At 42.4% G+C, this 21888-nt stretch overlaps 1 protein-coding gene across 1 annotated transcript in view; it reads left to right on the forward strand.

Annotated features, from left to right (window-relative positions):
• The first annotated feature begins 2405 nt into the window (after positions 1-2405).
• Positions 2406-21888, forward strand: part of LOC124594680 (dehydrogenase/reductase SDR family member 11-like) — a 33264-nt gene continuing 13781 nt past the window's right edge. Inside the window, exons 1-2 of the mRNA XM_047133046.1 lie at positions 2406-2537; positions 18941-18946. Coding sequence (XP_046989002.1) covers positions 2406-2537; positions 18941-18946 — 138 coding nt within the window. The remainder of the gene's footprint in view (positions 2538-18940; positions 18947-21888) is intronic.

Raw genomic sequence — 21888 nt, forward strand, 5'->3', positions numbered from 1 at the left:
GCATCTATTCTTGGGTTGGGGTTGATCTGTTTGGGAGAAGAGACCAAACAGCAAGGCCATTGGTCTCATCGGATTACGGAAGGCGGGGAAGGAAGTCGGCCGTTCCCTTTCAAAGGAACCATCCCGGCATTTGCCTGGAGCGATTTAGGGAAATCACGGAAAACCTAAATCAGCATCTACTCTACGTAATCTTAAATGAAGAAACAAAGGGAAAGTTATATTTGATACGGAAAATCACGTGCGCATTTAAGGAAAACGAAAGGTTTGAAAATGCCTCCCTGACGCGATGTTCCTAGCGTAAGAATTATAATATTTACTATTTAAAACAACTGTCACGAGCACGTGACAGGAATGACGAACAAAAAGCAACGTCGCCTAAACCTGCATTACAGAGAAATAGGGAACGACAAAGATGAAGAAGAAGTAGAAGACGAAACAGAAGAAGTAAAGTATGTACAGATTAGTTTTACAAGAACCATTTTTTAGTGTCCCATAGGAAATGGTAAAGATTCAAGTATATGTCTTTGTTTATGATGTTAGATGAAATGTGGGGTGTAGAAACGAAACGTGAATACGAGAGATGAACTGCTTGGTGTAATCATTGATGCTGCTGCTCTCATTAGGGAACGTACAGAAGCACTCGCACAACCAACAGTACATGTCCTCCAAATATTCCGCATATGCAATGAAGCTGCGGTGGGATACTCTAGAATTTATTGTCAACTATAAAACACTTGTAATGTGACATGCATAAGAGGGCTTAAAGTGAATCTGTTACAAAAAATGATATTTTTCAATTGACACTTTGTAAAATATGTTGTAACATTTACCACCTGTTATATATCTGTACATGTGTAAACCCGATATTTTACTGAACAGCACTGAAGCTGAATATGAAACTATACTATCTCGTAAACTATTCGAGAATATGTCCATATGAATATTTCGCCTTCAAATGATCGTTCTTCTGATATCCCTGAAAAGTCAACATACCTGGCGAGAAAACCTATACCAAAGGGGTTTGCAGTTTAATTTTTTTCGTGTTTACACATTTAGTACTTGGTTGTGTGGACCAATGCCTGAAGCTATTTGAAGAAATAATAATATGAGGGACGTTCAGTGTGTAATGCAACAGATTTTTCTGAAGGCAGTTTGGTTTGATTTGCCATTCCAGTGCAGGATATTGTTTCCCCCTCTTTTGGATACGAAACTCTATTTTTCAGCATAATCTCCGTCCGATGAGAGGGCCTTACGCCTCCCTACCACGCTGACCTGTATGCCCGCATGGTACCAGCTGCTGGTCCACGTCAGAGCCAACGTCTTGTAGCATCATCCACGTACTGATTCCTGCGGAGTCTATTCTTCTTTCGACCAGAGACATGGAACTCGGAAAGGGCGAGATCCAGGCTGTAGGGTGAATTTGGAAGACCATTCCAGTGAAGTGTTGTGAGATCCTCTTGGATACCCAGGCAAGTGTGGGGTGTTGTGTTGTTATGGAGAAGGAGACAGTCGTTCACATTTTCGTGGCAACGAACACGCTGAAGTCGATCCTTCAGTTTCATGATGGCAGCAGGGTAAACTTCAGAGTGTCCACACTACGAACAGAGATGTCCAGCTCTGGAGCGAGGTGTCTGTTTGTGATCCGTCAGTCACCTCGAATGAAAATGTCCACACGTTCCAACACTACAAGATTCACAGCCCTGTGCAACGAACCGGCACAAGGGAGAATGGTCAGGTTAGCGCGACTCTGTTGCAGAGATGACAGACGCCCTCCCAGGCCTCGGTAGACATTCTGCAAGCACTTATGAATATCTGCGATACTCTGGATTTCCACCAAACGAAACTTAATGACAGCGCTGTGCTTTGAACGCACCTGCATTACAGATGTCATTTGGAAGGCAACATATAGCGCCGCCACATATCGAAACTTCATAAAACTACAGAAGCTGAAGCGTGATATTCCAGATTCTTGATGTTTTCAACAGAAAGGGGCAGAGAAAAAACTATGTTACATTACTTTTTGAACGCCCCTCGTAGAACGATGCCTTCATTTCGAATGTGTACTTTACTCCGTTGACGTTGTGTAGCTTTACAGACCGGTCGTCGGAAAAGAAATTGTTTGGAACAAATGCTGCTACGTATTTATTTATTAACATACAGTTGCGGTCGAACCGAATGTCGGTTTGAATAAGGCAAAAGCTGCTCTTGTACCTGTTACAGGTTCTAGAAGCTACTCGTTGAAGCGTTCCACTGAAGTCGTCCATCGGACAGACAGATCTGTTTGCGCGCCGGCAGAGAGGAGTGTGGACTGAGGTCTGGCGATAAAGAGCTGCCCCGCCGGACGTACGCGGGCCGCCTGTCCTCTGGAGGCGAACAGCCGCTGAGGCGCGCCACTTGCTGTCAGGATGGAGCGGTACGCAGGTCGCGTCGCCCTGGTGACGGGCGCCAACTCCGGCATCGGCGCCGCCACCGCACGGGCGCTGCTCAGGAGGGGGCTCGAGGTCGTCGGCCTCGACAACAGGATCGACAGGGTCCAGGTAGTTAACTAACCACCAGCCTCGGTACAGCATCTCAAAACTGGACAGGTTCAAAATCTGTCCCAGAAATTCTCAAACAGAAATAGCGTTCGTTTTAGTGCCACATAGAAATGAATCTGATGTATTAAGAGTAAGGTATTACTTTTTTCTATTTTTAACTCCATCACTTTTTTATGACACAATCGTAACTGGTTTTCAGCCTTCATAGGTCATCCTCAAATGCTACTTTTTTTGAGTCATCAGTCTTCTGACTTGTTTGATGCCGAGTGCCACGAATTCCTCTCCTGTGCCAAACTCATCATCTCAGAGTAGCACTTGCAACCGACGTCCTCAGATATTTCCTGAATGTATTCCAATCTCTGTCCTCCTCTGCAGTTTGTCTCCTCTACATCTCCATCTAATATTATGGAAGTCATTCCCTGATGTCCTAGATGTCCTATCGTCCTGTCTCTTCACCATGTGAATGTTTCCCACATATCCATTTGCTGTGCATAAATTCGTCTTCATTGCCTTATCATTTAACCTAATTTTCAACATTCGTCCGTAGCTCCACATCTCAAATGTTTCGATTCTCTTTGGTTCCGTTTTTCCCACAGCCCATGCTTCACTACCACACAATGTTGTGCACGAAATGTACCCTCTCAGAAATTCCTTCCACAAATTGAGGCCCTTATTGCCAGTGATAGTCTGCTTTTGATGTCCATCTTGCCCCGTCCGACACTGGACATATTGTTGCCCAGGAAGCAGAATCCATTAACTTCATCTACTTCATGACCATCGGTCCTGATGTTAGGTTGCTCGCTGTTCTCATTTCTACTACTTCTCATTACTTTCGTCTTTCTTAGATTTACTCTCAATCCATATTCTGTACTCAATAGACTATTAATTCAGTTCAGCAGATCATGTAGTTCTTCTTCACTTCCACTCAAGATAGCAATGTCATCAGCAAATCTCATCATTGATATCCCTTCACGTTGAATTTTAATCCATCTCCTGAACATTTCTTTTATTTCCATCATTGCTTCTTCGATGGTACAGCAGAGGCGAAAGGCTGCATCCCTGACTTACACCCTTTTTAATCCGAGCACTTCGTTCTTGGTCGTCCACTCTTATTATTCCCTCCTGGATCTTGTACGCATTGTATATTAGCCGTCCCTCCCTATAACTTACCCCTATTTTTCTCAGAATTTCGAACATCTTGCACCATTTTATATTCTCTAAAGCTTCTTCCAGGTCTACAAATCCTATGAATGTAACTTGATTTTTCTTTAGTCTTGGTTCCATTTTCAACCAACATGTCACGATTGCCTCTCTGGTGTCTTTATCTTTTCTTAAGCCATGAGCTGTTAAGGTGAATGTGCGATAATTCTAGCGCTTGTCAGCTGTTGGAGTCTTCGGAACCATGTGGATGATATTCTTCCGAAAGTCAAATGGTATGTCACCAGACTACTCATAAATCCCACACACCAACCTGAATGTTCGTTTTGTTCCCACTTCCGCCAAAGATTTTGGAAATTCTCCTGGAATGTTATCTATCCGTTCGGCCTTATTTCATCTTAGTTCTCCAAAGCTGTCTTGAATTCTGACTTTAATACTGGATTTCCTATCTCTTCTAAATCCACTACTGTTTCTTTTTCTATCACGACAGATACATCTTCCCCTTCACAGTGGTCTTCAATGTACTCTTTCCAACTATCTACTCTCTCCTCTGCATTTGGCAGTGGAACTCCTGTTGCACTCTTAATGTTACCACCCTTGCTATTAATTTCACCGTAGGCTGTTACGATTTTCCTATATGTTGAGTCAGTCCTACCGACCTTCATTTTTCTTCGATTTCTTCACATTTCTCATCCGGCCATTTTGTCTTAGCTTCCCTGCGCTTCCTATTTATTTCATTCCTCAGCAACTTGTATTTCTGTATTCCTGAATTTCCCTGAACCCTGGACTTCTTATTTATTTCATTCCTCAGCAACTTGTATTTCTGTATTCCTGAATTTCCCTGAACACTTCTATACTTCCTTCTTTCACCGATCAACAGAAGTATGGTTTCTTCGGAGCTATTTTCTTTGTACCAATGTTTCCTTTCCAACTTCTCTGATGCCCCTTTTTGGAAATGTCCATACCTCTTCAATTGTACTGCCTACTGAGCTATTCCTTATTGCTATATCTACAGCCTTAGAGAACTTCGAGCGTATCTTGTCGTTCCTTAGTACTTGCGTATCCCACTTCTTTGCGTATTGGTTCTTAGTGACTAAAATCTTACACTTCAGCCTACTCTTCATCATTACTACATTCTGATCTGACTTTATATCTGCTCCTGGGTACGCCATACAACCGAGTATCTGATTTCGGAATCTCTGTATGTGTATGACGTTATCTAACTGAAATGTTCCCTTATCACACAGACTCTTGCAAGTATACCTCGTCCTCTTGCGATTCTTGTGCAGATTATTCACTATTACTAGCTTAAATTTATTACAGAACTCAATCAGTCTTTCTCCTCCCTCATTCCTTTTCTCAAGCCCATATTCTCCTTCCCTTAAAACTGTATTCTGGTCCCCGATTACTTTTAGATGTTTATCTCCCTATTCGTACTGTATTACCCGCTCAATATCCTCATATACTTCCTCCATCTCTTAATACTCAGTTTGCGAAGTCGGCGTTTACACATGAAATATCGTTGGTGTTTGTTTGCTGTCGATTCAGATAGAAACAACCCTGTCAGAGAACTGTTCACAGTAACACATATTACCCTATACTCATCTGACAATAAATCCGTTTCTTCTTTCCATTTCACTTAACTGGCCTCTACTATGTCTATAACGAGCCTTAGAATTTATCTTTTCAGATTTTCTAGTTAGCCGACCACGTTCAAGCTTCTGACAAACACACGTTCCGACTCGTAGAACGTTATCCTTTCGTTGGTTATCTAACCTTCTTCTCATGGTCACCTCCCCTTTGGCCGTCCCCTCCCAGAGATCCGAATGGTGGACTATTCCGGAATCATTTTCCAATGGAGAGATCATCATGAAACTTTGTACAGTTACAGGCTATATATGTTGTGGATATACGTTATGTGTGTTTTATGCAGTGATTTCCGTTGCCTTCTGCATTGTTGATTGCGTTTACGTAAGTTTATGGACTGACTTTTTTCTGGTTCATAAACATTTGATCTTTATCTGTTATTACTTTTCTGTTGTAGTTTCATCTAATATCACGTTCCATGACCTTGGACATTTTATATTGTTGATTCTTTCGCCCTTAGGAGCAGTTTCCTAACCCGAGGTCAAGAGAGTGCCCTGAACCTCCGTCCGCTGCACCGCCCTCTTTGACAAGGCCGTTGCCAGAATGAGGGTGACTCTTATGCCGGAAGTCCTCGGCCGCCAATGCTGGTTATTAATCAATATTTAAACAGTTTCGTGTTTCGAACTTGGGACCGAAGACGTTTTCGTTACTAATCAAAGACGATACCCCTCGACCACTTGTGCATCACCAGTGCTGCTATGGACAATACTAACGGTTATAGTAATACCTGAAACAAGTGCTATATTTTCACTTGATTTACTTGTGAGCTTAGTAATGTCGGTTTCATACCTATGAGCGGTATTTGATCAACAAGTGCTCATCACCGTTTCCACAAACGGTACGTTGTTTCTTGCAAAATGTAGTAACAGTTCTTGCTGCTAACAAGTGAGTCCGACTGTAGGACTGTAATACTGTAAACTCTATTGTCTGAACTTGTCATGTTCACAGAGATTCAAAACACGTTATCTAATGTCGGCAAGCAAACAGACCAAGACTTACCTTAATGTTGCGTTTGGCTTCTATATCGCATTAGTGAAATCCTTCAGTAGAGTCCAGGTTTTCTCAGTAGTGTTTACCGGAATGAAAGCGCCATCCCTCCGCGGTTTCCCATTTATTTTCACGAAGCATCTTTGCTATATTTGAGTGTTTCTCGAGTGTATAGTAACAAGTCAAACAGACCGTCTCTGAGTTGCTTCGATATCTTCCTTTAATCCGAACTTCTGGAGATCCAAAGTACTGGAGTACTACTCAAGAATGGGTCGCACAATTATTCTATTCGCGGTCTCCTTCATATCTGAGCAAAATTTTCATCAGAATTCTTCCAATAAATTTTAATCGATAAATTGCCTTCGCTACTGCCGACACTACTTGCTCGTTTCATTTCATATCGTTTTGCAATGTTACACGTAGACTTACAGAGCGTAACGGGTGTAATTTATTTTATTTTTATTTACACATCAAGTTCCGTAGGACCAAACTTAGGAGCTAATGTCCATGGTCATGGAAGGTCTCAGTACATGAAATTACAACATAAAGGTAATAACAGACAAAAATCAAACGTTTATGAATCAGAAAAAGTCGGTCCATAAGTTTAAGTAAACGCGATCAACAATACAGCAAGAATCACCTTAATTTTTCAAGGAATTCCTCGACAGAATAGAAGGAGTGACCCATGAGGAAACTCTTCAGTTTCGATTTGAATGCGCGTGTATTACTGCTAAGATGTTTTAATTCGAGTGGTAGCTTATTGAAAATGGGCGTAGCAGTATACTGCACATCTTTCTGCACAAGAGTCAGGGAAGTCCGATCCAAATGCAGGTTTGATTTCTGCCGAGTATTAACTGAGTGAATGCTGCTTATTCCTTGGAATAAGCTAATATTGTTAACAAGAAATGACAGTAAGGAATATATAAGCCCGACCGGTTGGCCGTGCGGTGTAACGCATGGCTTTCCGGGTGGGAAGGAGCGCCGGTGTGTGTGTGAAATCTTATGGGACTTAACACACTACTTAACCTAAATTATCCTTAGGACAAACGCACACATCCACGCTGGAGGGAGGACTCGAACCTCCGCCGGGACCAGCCGCACAGTCGATGACTGCAGCGCCTGAGACCGCTCGGCTAATCCCGCGCGGTGGAGCTCCGGTCCTCGGCACGAATCCACCTAGCGGATTTGTGTCGAGGTCCGGTGAGCCGGACAGTCTGTGGATGGTTTTTAGGCAGTTTTCCATCTGCCTCGGCAAATGCGTGCTCGCTCCCCTTATTCCGCCTCAGCTACACCGTCGGCGACTGCTGCTCAAACAAGTTCTCTACGTACGCGTACACCACCATTACTCTACCACACAAACATAAGGGCTACACTCGTCTGGTGTGAGTGTTCCCTGGGGGGATCCACCGGGGTCCGAACCGCACAATAACCCTGGGATCGACGTGGGGCGGCGGAGGTTTGAAGTGGACTGCGGTAGTCGTAGTGGGGTTGTGGACCACTGCGGCTGCGGCGGGGACGGAGCCTCTCCGTCGTTTCTAGGTTCTCGATTAACATAACATAAGGAATATATATATATATATATATATATATATATATATATATATATATATATATATCAGAGAGAGAGAGAGAGAGAGAGAGAGAGAGAGAGAGAGAGAGGGAGGCCAACGTTAAAATACCCAGACTCGTGTTGAGAGGCCAGTGTTAAAATACCCAGACTCGTGAACAGGGGTCGACAAGAGGTTCGTGAACTTACACCACTTACTGCCCGAACCACACGTTTCAGAGCCAAAAATATCCTTTTAAAATGGGAAGAGTTACACCAAAATATAATACCATACGACATAAGCGAATGAATATAAGCAAAGTAGACTAATTTTCGTATCGAACGATCACTCACTTCAGATACCGTTCGAATAGTAAAAATGGCAGCTTTAAGTCTCTGAACAAGATCCTGAACGTGGGGTTTCCATCACAGTTTACTAACTATCTGAACACCTAGCAATTTGAACTGCTCCGTTTCAGTAATCATATGCCCATTCTGCAAAATTAAAACGTCGGGTTTTGTTGAATTGTGTGTCAGAAAAGTAAAAACTGGGTCTTCCTGTGATTTAGTGTTAGTGCAGTTTATGACCTAAGTTCATGGCTTGTAGAAAATAAACTATGTGAAACCGTTCCAGTGTTGGACACAACATCCTTTACTACCAAGCTAGAGTCATCAGCAAACAGAAATGTTTTGAGCTACCCGTTTTACTAGATGGCATGTCATGTATATAAATAAGGAACAGGAGTTGCCCCAACACTCATAAGTGGGGCACCCCCCACCTGAACGTACCCCGCTCAAACCCCACATCACAGCCATTCTCAACATTGATAATAATAACGTTTTCCTGCTTGTTGCTAAAGAAAGAGGTGAACCAAGTGTGATCTTCTCCCCTTATTCCGTAATGGTCCAAATTCTGCAGCAATATTTTGTGATCAACACAATCAAACGCCTTAGTTAAGTAAATTAATGTGCCTAGCGTTCGAAAGCTTGTGTTTAACCCATCCAGTACGTCACAGAGAAAAGAGAATTAGCATTTTCAGTTGTTAAACGACTTCTAAAGCCGAATTGTACATTTGATAGCAAATCAATAACTTTTACAAACACTGATGGCATAGAAATAAGTCTAAAATTATCTACATTATCCCTTCCTCCCTTTATCTAAAGTGGCTTTACTACTCAGTACTTTTGTGGCTCAGGAAACTGTCCATTCCTAAAGGAAAAATTACAAATATGGCTAAATACAGGGATAACATGTGCAGCACGGTTCTTTAATATTCTGCTAGACACTCCATCATAACCATGAAAGACCTTAGTGTTCAGCGATTTAATTATTGACTCAATATCCCTCTTGTCTATATCACAGAGGAGTGTTTCAGACACCAATCTGGGAAAGACATTTGTCAAGAAAATTATATGATTTTTATTTAATTCGTCAGCAATTCTCAGAAAATGATTGTTAAATGCTGTACATATATCTGATTTATCAGTAACAGAAATATTTTTACTACGAAATGACTTTACATCGTCGACCTTGTGCTGCTGACCAGGCACTTGATTCACAACCGACCATATGGTTTTAATTTTATCCTGTGAATTAGCTATTCTATTTGCATACCACATAGTTTTTGCCTTCCTAATGACATTTTTAACCACCTTACACTACTGTTTGTAATGGGCTACTGTAGCTTTATAGTGACTGCTTCTAGCATTTTGATATGAATCACGCTTTGTTCTACATGATATCCTTATCATACCAGTCAGCCACCCGGGCAGCCTTTTACTGCTAGTACCACGTTTAGGACGTTCCAATGGAAAGCAGCTCTCAAAGAGCATGAGAAATCTGTTAAGGAAAGCATCACATTTGTGATCTATTTTATCGGCACAATAAACATCCTGCCTCTCTTGTTCCTTAACGAGGTTTAAGAAACTGCCTATTGCTGTTGGATTATCTTTCCCTCATAGTCTGAAAGTATACGTGACTTTTGTTTGAGTACAAAAGCCCTTTAGTGTTAAAATTTGTGCATCATGGTCTGAAAGGCCATTCACCCTTTTACTAACAGAATGCCCATCTAGTAATGAAGAATGAATAAAAATATTTCCTATGGCTGTGCTACTGTTCCCCTGCAACGTAGTTGAAAAAAAAAAAAAAAAAAAAAAAAAAAAAAAAAAAAAAAAACACCGCCTGCATCAGAATATACGAATTTAGGAGACTATCAACATCCTTTTTCTTGCACCATCATACACTACACAAAATTTATATTGAAATCACCACATGTAATTAATTTCTGGTACTTCCTACAAAGTTACCCAAAAACCCTGTCTAGCTTGAGCAGAAATAATCTGAAGCCAGAGTTAGGGGACCTAAAAACAACCACAATTTGCAGTTTAGTGTCACTAAATTCAACTGCCCCTGCACATCATTCAAATATGTGTTCAGTGTAGTGCTGTGATACGTCTATGGACTCACATGGAATACTGTTCTTTACATACATAGCCACTCCTCCACCCCGCAAGGAACTCCTTGAAAAACATCCAGCTAATCTGTGTCCTGGTAAATGAAGCCTCTGAAGTGTTAAATTATTTAAGTGGTGCTCCGATATACCAATAATCTACAAGCAGTTCTCTAATTTTGTCTCTAATACCTCTTATATTTTGAAGAAATATTCTAATTCCTTCTCTACTTGGAAAAATGACATCCTTTGAACGTAAGCCCTTAGTTAGAGGGACTTGCTTTATGTAAGTGCAGGTAATTCTACTGGTGGCTGAGGACAGCGTACGGAAGAATGTTACATCTTTATTTATGTCACTGCAGTCTAAAAGTCGTCGTCATTACAAATCATATCTTTTAGTTGGTTAGTATCTCTAAGTAGATGTTGCAAGAGAAAACAGTGAATGACCGTCTTTCCCCTGGGCAGTAAGTCGAGTGTGAAGTGCGGACGTGTGGTCGCAAAACGGTTAGTGTATACTGACAGGCATAATCCTCCTAGTGGTGCAGTATGATCATGCAGAAAGCCTCAGGTCCTAAAGTTTCTGATGTGTTTGTAGGAAGACTGTTCCACGCAGAGAAACAACAACCAGCACGCTGATGTGTGTACACATAAAGGTCTCATGCGTAAGAATGTCCGCACTTACAGATGTTACAGCCTGGATAATCGCCGTGTCTTTGTCCTTCAGCACAACACTACCAATGTACCCAACAATACAGGAGTGTTTTTCCTACTCATCCGCATTAACAGACACTTTTCGACATTTGTAGGAAGCTGTCATTCATCATACCAAATTGAAATGATCTCCGACTCATCCTGTAGCCTCCAACACACTCTACGAAAACACTGTCCCTTACACTGCAGTGTAGTCAGCAAACAGTTGCCTTGGCCATCACATCGTTTATCCATATTTAGAGAATAAGATAGGTTCCATCACTCGTCCCTGGCATACTCCATATAATAACCTCGTCTCATTTGCCGTCTGGAACAACGTACTAGGTACTGGTCCATACTGTCGGACCTACATTAAACCACAACACAGCGCTGTGTGGCAATGTTTGGAATGCATTCTGGAAATCTAAAAAAATTTAATTTGCCTGTTGCCTTTCATCAATGGTTCGCAGGTTATCATACAAGAAAAGGACAAGTTGAATTTTTCACGAGCGGTGCATTCTACATATGCGCTGATTTGCGGACAGGAACTTTTCTGTCCAAAGGAGATTTATTATTTCGCTCCATTGCGTTACGGATCCCTTCTTTTACTCTTCTTATGCACAGGGGTCACCTGCACTTTTTTCCTCTCAGTTGAGACTTCGCTCTGGGCGACAGATTATGCAAGCTAGGTAACGGACCAGTGACAAAGAGTACTTTCCGTAACACCAAATACTGCATTCCAGTCCCTAAGTTGGTTCTCTCAGCTACACCGGCACGAAGAAGTAGGAGACACGGTCTACCATTGGACGTTACTGAGGAGCAGCATATTTCACATAGTTGAACCACGTTCCACTTCATAGTGGCAGTTGTCACGGTTAGATGTCGGAGATCGCTGAAACACGCGTTAAGCCGGCGCGCCCTCATGTTCGGATGTCCACACGCAGTGCCCCAGCAGGCCAGAGACTCACGCAGCACTGGCTACCGCCGTGTACGCGCGTCTCAGCGATCGCTCCAGGTCTGCAGCCTGACTTGGCATACCAGACCGGAATGTCCAGGTGTGGAGGCGTCTAGGGACGACTGGAATGGTAGGAATTTGGACTTTATCAATATCTATAGTGGCAACACTTGTCATTGATTGATACTGAATTTTCTCAAATATGATCACGAAGGCTGCCCAGCACATATTTGCTAGTTCTCTGTTCACCCTCCTAGAGTGCGGCATGATTTTATCTCGCCGGACTGGCTTGTGAGGCTTAGCGACGGCTTGCGCCTTAAACCAGAAATGTCAGTTAGTTCCTGTCACTGGATACCTCTGCCAAACAACTGGACAGCTAGCAGACTCGTCCTAGAGAAACCAGCCACATATTTATCAGAGTAATTACAATTAAATATTACGATCATCGTACCAGTCTGATAATATTTGCCGATGAACAAAGTATTGGAAATGGCTCCTGTTGACGGCTTGGGCTCTGGATACCACTGTTATGAGTGGACATAATTTTCCTCATAAAACCTTTCCTGTCCCTTACAGCAATCGGTGCAATGAAAAATTTTGTCCACACACGCACACACACACACACACACACACACACACACACACACACACACACACAGACTAGTTGTCTCGATTCTCCTCATTTCTAGAAAATTATTTGATTTGAAGTCTCCTAGCCAGTCAGATTCGGGAATAGACCGTAGGTATTTTGAGTCAGCGTTTCTGGGAAGTGCTGCATCCCCTCCAAGACTCTCTCAAACAAGTGTTGTAAAACACAGGCCTCCGGCAATATGTGATGATCAACAGTACTCCCAGTGACGAAATGATTAGAAAGTCATCACCGATATGTGTTGGTGTACTGTAATAAACGACGCTGTCGATAGTGCCACAAAGAACATGCCAGGATCTGCTTAGGGGAGCCAATGAGAAGACGTTCTGTGATCCATTTTGTTGCAGCCATATTGCCCGCCCTGTTTGTACACTATATCAGATCCAGTTGAACCCCAGCATTTGCTGTATTGTGAAACTGTTTAGGAGTTGTGTCTATCACCTCCCTATGTCAGCTATACTCTTCAGTGAACTGAAATTACAATTACCGATGTCAAATCTATCATGCCTTTACAACTGCACATATGTAATTTTCTTACGTGCATAGTAGTCTGAGCACTTCCCACTAAAGTCTGGTGACATGCTGGAATATAAGCCACAGTAACTTTACGTTCAAGCAGCACTCTCATTTATAGTTATATAGCGACAGAAAAAATTATATGTCCACACTCGAACCAGTTGGGCGTCGTTGTGCCAAATAGCAGACTCCCTCTCCCCTCCCCCCATCCCACGCCACATTGTCATTATCACATATTTGTCGAGTAATAAATGATGTAATTACAATTAAAAAGCTTCCGCAACTTTTTTATTTTCTAGATTTTGCCACTTCCACGAAACTCTTTCGTATTTCTTATACTTGTATATGCAGCTATCACAGTGGCGTCTTACACGTTCGGACCCCCATGTTGGAGTTTGTGTTAGCGGATTTCAGCCGTATATCATGTTTAAACGCATAACTATCGTACACCTAACACCCAGATCATACAAATTTCTTGCCCAAGACATCATTCTGAGTCCAATATACTACAGTACCTCTATTCGGCGTTAATTTCCAAGAGCCGAGTAAATGGGTAGAGACACGTTTGCACACCATAATGTTATCGTAAAACTGTTCGATATTTAATTTTCTATTGCTAAAAACTGCACCAGTTCAACACTTTCGAGGCGGAACACCTCGAGACGGAACTGATTTTGCTGGCAAAAATAAGTTTTGGTTCAAATGGCTCTGAGAACTACGGGACTTAACATCTTAGGTCATCACTCGCGAAGAATTTAGATCTACTTAAACCTAACTAACCTAAGGACATCACACACATCCATGCCCGAGGCAGGATTCGAACCTGCGACCGCAGCAGTGGCGCGGTTCCGGACTGAAGCGCCTAGAACCGCTCGGGCACCTCGGGCAGCGATAAGTTTTGTTTCGGAAAAAAAAGAACCTGTTACAGCGCCATATAAAGATTTTGTTTGTTACATGTGCGAGAATATAATTACTTCGATCAATCTTGAAATTATACGAAGCATACTGTACGCTGGGTTCTTTTTTTTTCGTAACAAACTAATTTTTGCCAGCTGCATCAGACCTGTCTCGGCGTGTACCTCCTCCAAAGTGTTAAACAGGTGCAGTGTTTCGCAAGGAAAAGTGTGCTTAGAGCCGATACCAAATACTTTTGCGATAACATTATTGTATGCAAACATTTCTCTAGCGGTTTACTTGGCCCTTGAAAATTAACCGCGAATGGACGCACTGTAGTATACAGTACTTGCAATGATGTCTTAGTCGAGAAACTTGTGTGATCTGGGTGTTGGGTCGACGATTGTTATGCGTTTAACCATGATATAAGGTTCTAATGCACTAACACGAACTTCAACATGGCGGTCCGAATACATAACACGCCACTGTGTTGGTTTGATTTACAAGTATCAAAAGATCAAAAGTACGAAACGGTTTCATGGAAGTGGCGAAGACGAGGAAATATGAGGTTTATTCAAATGAAACCTGGTCAGTGCGTCTACCTTTGCCTTACACGTGAGGTGGCACCGTATAACTGCGGGTATGGTGGTGCCATCTATTGGTAGAGAGATTGACGCGTGGTCACCGTTTGATGTTGCATAGCGCCAGCGTGGTTGCTCGCCAAAGAGAAGGTGGTCACAAACATTATCGTCCACTACCGAAATGTATCGACAAATGAAGGCTGTGTAAGATGAGTCGTTCAAGTGTCGTGGAACGGTGCAAACGATTCGTTGAGTGGCGCGAGTCACTGGAAGACGACGCCCGTCTTGGACAGGCTCACCGTGTCATCATACCGGAAACGGTTGCGGAAGTGAATGCTTTGTTCTGGGACAACTGCAGAATCACCGTGGACGAGCTCTATCGGTCACAGGGTATTAGCGTGGGCATCGCCCACAGCATAATGCATCAACACTTGATGTTTCCAAAAATCAGTAGGCAGTGGGTTCCCCACCAAGTGACCGTCGAACAGCGCAGTACTGGAATGGCGCTGTCTTTGAGTCATCTGTAACGTTATCAATATACGAAATACGGCTTTCTTTCGCGTATTATCACAGGTGACGAAACATGGTGTCACCATTTTGAACCGGAAAGCGTCAGAGCAAGCACCTCCAAAGAAATCAAAGGCCGTGAACAACAGTTCTGGTAAGGTCATGATGTCCTTATGTGACCACAAGGGCTTACTGCTTGTCGAGTTCCTGGAACAGCGAACCACCATCAATGCCCAGCATTATCAAGACACTTTATAGAACCTTAGACGAAACATTTAGTCGAAACGCCGAGGAATGTTTTCCAATGGCGTTTATCCTCCAGCATGATAATGCCCGCCCACACACGGCCAACGCGGTGAAGACGACATTGCATCCAGTTTCGGTGGGAAACGCTGGATCCTCCTCCTTACAGTCCCGACCTTTCACGGTGTGGTTTTCATGTGTCTGGACCTCTAAAACAAGCTATTCGCGGACATCGATTCGCAACGGACGACGAAATACGTGACTGGGTCCAGGCCTGGATCCGACAGCTTCTTCAAGGATGTAATCGAAAGGGATAAATGTGCCAATAGTTTTGGCGACTATTTTTGAGTATGTTTGCTGTGTATAACTACACTTTTGAGTTAATAAAATCGTTACCGTTTCTTTACACAAGTGACCGGGTTTCATTTGAATGCCCCTTATGAAAAAGGTACGAGGACTTATTTAATTGTAACTAGACCCTTTATTCCACAAAAGGTATGTGATAACGACGATGTGGCGAAGGGACGGGGGGGGGGGGGGGGGGGAGGTGGGGGGCGCTTGCCACTGTGCTGTGCAGTGCGAAATGACAGCAAGCTGGTGCGAGTGTGAACATCAAATAATTTTTTCTGATGTCCACATTCGCACCACACATGTACACATGTAAACTACAATCACAGATGTGTATGTTTTAGAGTGTAAGAGTACTGTGGTCAGTGTTCCGACATGACCAACGAAAGTAACTAAGTCTGGTTGTAAGGGAGATATAGAACTGATCCGGAAAAATTCGATTTAAATGCTTTGATTGCCATAAAGGGGATGAAAGGTTTCATGTGGAAAATTATTTCGACTCATAAGAATTGTATAGCCAAAGCCGACAGCAGGAGCGATTTCCAATACTTTGTTCATTGTCAAATGTCATTGTAATATTTAATTGTAATTACACTGATAAATATGAGGCTGGTCTCTTAGGACGACTCTGCCTGTATTCTGGGTGTTGGCAGAGGTAGCCGGTGGTCAGAATGAATTTACATTTCTGGATTCATGTGCAAATCATCGCTAAGCCTCATGAACCAGTCATGTGGGGTAAACCGTGTCGCCCTCTAGGTGGGTGAATAACCAACTAGTACTCAGTATGTGTTGGGCAGCATTCATGATCGTATTCATTCTATTATCCCATTTTTACGTTCATATTTGAGAAGATTAAATATCAATCACTAACAAGTGGCGGTGGTGGTATTGATAAATTCCAAATTACTTCCTTTCGAATCGTCCCCAGTCAGGATGCTGACATGGCGCGATCGCTGAGACGTGAGTACACGGCGGCAACCAGTGCTGCGCGGTTTCTGGCCTGGGGCGCTGCATGTGGACTTCCCGACGTGAGAGCGTCGGATTTACTACTGTTCCAGTGATCTCCGACCCCTAGCTGTGGTAACTACTACTGCAGAATGGAACACGGTTTAACTATGTGATATATACTGCTCCTCAGTAGCGTCCAGTGGACTCTGTCTTGCAGTGGAAAGATGGTATTCGTTGTTGTTACTGTGCTGCCACATGGTAGAACATTCTTCATTTCGCTGTAGGCTGAGAAAACCAACTTAGGGATCATATAGTGCTTCGAAAACATAACCACATCATCAAATTCCCGATTGAAAAATTTATTGTTCCTGATAGTGGTATTACGAGCATACATACCGATTGAACCCCTCCACACATTGTTTAAGGTCGTAGCACGCAATTCAGCAGAAATTTGAAATTTTCAGCTACCTCCAGTGTAGTGGATTTCCTACCAAATGACCCAACTGTCCCAGTACCCACCAACAGGAGGCAAGGGAAGAAAACTCTAGGAGAGTTTGGAAACCGGGCACTTATGTGGTCGAATCGCACCAAATGTAGCATTCCTAGTATCCGCCAATCGGGTACAAGGTAAAACTGGCAGCACATGAATGGTATTGATTTAATTAATTAGTAAATCAATCCAGTAGAGTAAGGGAATACTTCCCAGAAATCCACAGTTGGGTGTTTTCCGGGTATCCATTAGTCTTTTCAGGAGAAAGCAGGGATTAGTGCGGTACACAACACACACTAACAACTCCGTCTCAAATGCTTTTCTTCCATCTGTTACCAGTTTTCCTAGCTATGGAAGTGTCAGGACAAGTAGATATAGCGACCACCAGCGCCAGGTAGGTGTGGGGGCCATCGAGGGATGGATGAGATGGGGTCGGGGGAGGACATCTTGGTCTGCGTGTGCTTGCATATTTTAGTTCACACAAACAGAAAGTAATTATTTGAAATAAATGCTGTGGGGGAGAGGGGGGGGGGGGAGGAGGGAGAGAGTGGTAAGAAATGAGTCTGGTATCAATTTTGAAAGGGATGCCACTGCCTGAATCTTTGTTTGCAGAGGATTAGTGCGGTCTCACAGTTGCGACGATCCCTGACTTGTGGCATGCACTGTGCAGTGAGATTGCTCCCGCATTCAGTGACGTGATCGAGGGCTTTTTCGCCATAAATGTTCAGGACAATCTGCCCCTATGTGTGATGAGTGTTTTAAGACAGTATGTATGTATGTATGTATGTATGTATGACCACAATAAAATTGCGCCATAAATGTTTAAAAATTCCATACTGCCTTGTCATGTAGAAACTGTTTAAAGAACCAGTATTACATAGACTACAGTAAATTTTCTGACAGATTCTTTGAAGGAATAAATAATTATATTACACATACTCCCTTGCGTGCCAACAATTATTTAAAAATGTTCGATACGCCCCAATCGATTCCTTACAAGTGGACAATCAACTAAGTCTTTTTCTCCTAATTCCAGGTGGGGGAGGCGAAGGGATCTGGGAGAGGGAAAGGCAGCTGGTAGTTTTCCCAGAGGAGGAGAGGTTAATTAATTGTTCAATTTAATTTATTAATCCCTTAGTTAGATATCGAAAGTGTTTGTATCCTGAGGGGATTTCCTGGAGCGGTTGAGGACGAGGGGGGGGGAGGTGTGAGAGATTTCTCAGAAGGATGAATTACCCTCAGGGAGTCATAAATCAGCCTCCATAAAGCAATTAACAGAACAATAGGGAGAGGGTGGGGAAGGTGGAGAGATTACATGAAAAACCACCTAGCAGAGCAATAGGCTTATGTCATAAATAAGTGAACTGTCACGACTTAATTAATTTGCATATCAATTTGATATCAGTTAATGTGCTCCAGAACGAAGGTTGTCCTACCACTGAAGTTCTATACTGAATTCCCCCAAGAATGTGGAGCCCAGGAGATGCCGGCATGCACACTGGAAGATGTAGTATGCATTACCAAAAGCATAATGGAAAAAATAAGAGGAATAATTAAAATCTTCGGATCTTCTCGCCTAGAGGAACTGCAGAAAGAAACGGAGCTAATAGTTGAAACCGCAAAATAAGTATTTTACAGGAAGAAAACTTTGTATGCATTAGAATTCCAGAAAGTACTTCTCTGTATTTGTCAAGTTACATGCTGGAGAAAGAAATTGATGATGAAAATGCAGATCTATGTTATAAGCTAAAAATTAAATTGGGAATTATTAAAAGTACACCTATAAAAAATAAGGAATTAGTTATTTTCTTGGTGTGAACGTATAAGCAAAAGGTACTACAGATTTAGTACAAAAACATTTACTAATCGCTAACCTACCAAAAATTCTAAGACATTTCCTATATACAATGATCCATGTGTTTGTATTTCGGATGGGGGAAGCGGGTGGTAGGATGATCTTGAAAGGTAGTTGTAATTACGGAGGTGAAAGTGTAGCGACCCCCTTTTCTTACCTATATGGAATATGTAAAATTGCGAAACCTAGAAATATTACGAAATATTACGAATGAATACCATGAAACGTGCACAGACCGAAATCAATGAAACTGTGTGTTCTGGAGGGAAGTAGACTGATGCTACATATGAACACCTTAATAGTGGAAAGAGGTGGTCTCAAGGTGAAACGGTCATAGCATCCAGCACATGAGCAGTACAACCTAACATTGATTGGACCATGACTTCAGTTTGCAAGAAGAACGTTACAAGGAGCAGTGATAAGCTGCGATAAGACTGTTACATCTCCTCCGGCTACTGATAGTGGTGTTTATTTCTTCGTAAGATGTCGCTGTTTCTTCGTATGCATTATCGGCTGCCGACGATCATTTTATAGGACTCTTAGGAATATACTACAATTTCCAAACCGTAATCGGGCTTGAACTTCGTAAAAAGCACGCTTCATACATCTCTGGTAAGCTATGTAATATTTGTATTACAAAGAACCGATGTTTTGTTTTATGACCTTACAGTTTAACTACGATAGTTTATCGGAGAAAAATTTGGAGGGACAATGTATGTCATGCGCTGGAAATAACATTTCTTACTTCGAATATTAACAGCGGTATATTCCACGTGACTAATAGGTTGGAAACATGAACTCTAAGAATAACCGACCATGGAGATCTGTTAAATTTTCAGCAGTTACGTCAAGAGCCCCTTGTCGGTAGAGTCTACGTGATTAGTATACTGTAAACTTTGACGGGAACTGACAACGAATGAGAAGACCTACGACTGTATCATGCAAAACAGTGCAAGAACATGGAGAGCCAATGAGTCAGAGACTGTATTAAGTGATACTGTATTTGTTCCTCAGCAAGGGTGTAACAAAATTCAATTTGCAGCAATTTCAAAATTTAGGCTTACTATTTAACCAAAACAGGGCATCATCGTATTTTTATTAGCTACATAGAGATCTATAGTGAGTTTGAACATCAGCCACAACTCGTCTATGATTCTGGAATTTGGAATAAGTGTTCTGTTGCGTCTTTTACGTAGAACTGTCTATCGGTTCCAATATTTGCGAATGATCCCCTTGATTTCTTTATAAATGTTTTCTCTTGGTGACCAACATCGCTAACCATGTTTGCCAATCACTGTCTCTTTGTCGGCGGACTCAAGTTCATCTACTTTACTTGTTGTCAGCAGCGCTAAACTGTATCTCTCACGTGATTGTTGTGAAACTAATTTTTCGGAGCAGTTATCTGATGAGCAGTTTAACATTACTTTACAAGAATGCTTGTTCTCATAGTCGATAATGTAGGTGAAAATTTCCTGGTTTGTACTAGCTGCATGAAAGTAGCTCCTTTCTGCTAATGTATAGTTGAGCTGCATCCGTGTAATTCAATTTAGGCTATGCTGAATGACTTTAAGAACGGCGCGTCTGATTCTGACACCTTGTGCAAGCATGCAGTTATCAGGCTAACTGGACCACCGTTAGTTACTTTCATCTGTGTGTTCTAGCAGTTACGTTTGATTTGCATTTCACCTAACCTAATAATTTTGCGCACGCAACAACGAGGAGAGTTTCTGTCCCAACTTTGCCATATACATTCCCTTTACTGTTGAACGGAGATTCTAGTGTTATGTGAAAGTTATTTGAAGCTCTCGCTCCGGCAGATGACAACTAACACTTCTAGAACCTCATGTCCCGTATTTGATATTATTCCGGTTTCAGTTATTGGGTTTACAGATTACAAAATTTTACATGGAAATCTTGGGAAATTTCGATTCACACTCAAAAAAATGTGTTCCACAGGCCCTCTCTTCCCTCTTGGCCGCTTCTGGTCTTTGATGGACACTGGGGTAACTGTACGAGTCTCCGTAGCTCGTGGATTCTTCAGGTAAGCCCTGCACCGAACTGACGAAGTTTTTGCTTTAGACAGTCCACTTGGCTCCAGTTCATAGCAACACGCTAGGGCTTTACATAGTCTTTTACTGTACGTTCGTGGTATACATATATCCAATATGAATGTACCGTGAACTGGGGTAATTTGATGTCAAGCAATAGATATCCCAGTTCGCGTTCGTTATCCAGTTCAAGATAATGAAGTCAGCAAAGCGGCGATATCCACAAGCGACTTGAGACTCAACCATGTCCAAATGATACTGCTTTTGGAAAGCCTGGTAAAAAGTTGTTCACAGTTGGCTCGACGACATGAGGCATCCTTGCAGAAGCTGTGTACTTTGCAAAGATAAATATGAGCCGCTTCTGTCTGCGACCCACAGAAAAATCCGGGCTAACACCCATGTTACCTCCTTTCTGACAGATCATACAATGTGAAACAAGTCGGCAGACTCTTCATATGTACCAATTCCCTAATTACTCTCTTGCCCGTTGCCAGGTCTGTTTGGAGAAAAAACCGCGAACTATCTAGCGCAGGACCTCCTAAGATATCTTGCTACATCGCAAGAACTCCATAAATCGAAGACTCAGTGAATATCACGCTGCTCTGATTGCCCGACAGGAGCAACAACTGCTACAGACTTTAATATTTCATCTTCACTATGACAAATACCAACTGCAGTTAGCTGAGACAACGGCAGAATGCTGAACGTTATGTTGCGACATCAGCTTCAACGAATCTGGGTACAGAACTATCTATTAGCACGTATCACAACAGCCCTGCTTCCCCAAGATTCTAGCCTTAAGGGGAAGAAAATTTTCACCATTAATAGGTTAAGAGCAC

The sequence above is a fragment of the Schistocerca americana genome, chromosome 2 (assembly GCF_021461395.2).
Source record: "Schistocerca americana isolate TAMUIC-IGC-003095 chromosome 2, iqSchAmer2.1, whole genome shotgun sequence".
NCBI classification, from domain to species: Eukaryota; Metazoa; Arthropoda; class Insecta; order Orthoptera; family Acrididae; genus Schistocerca; species Schistocerca americana.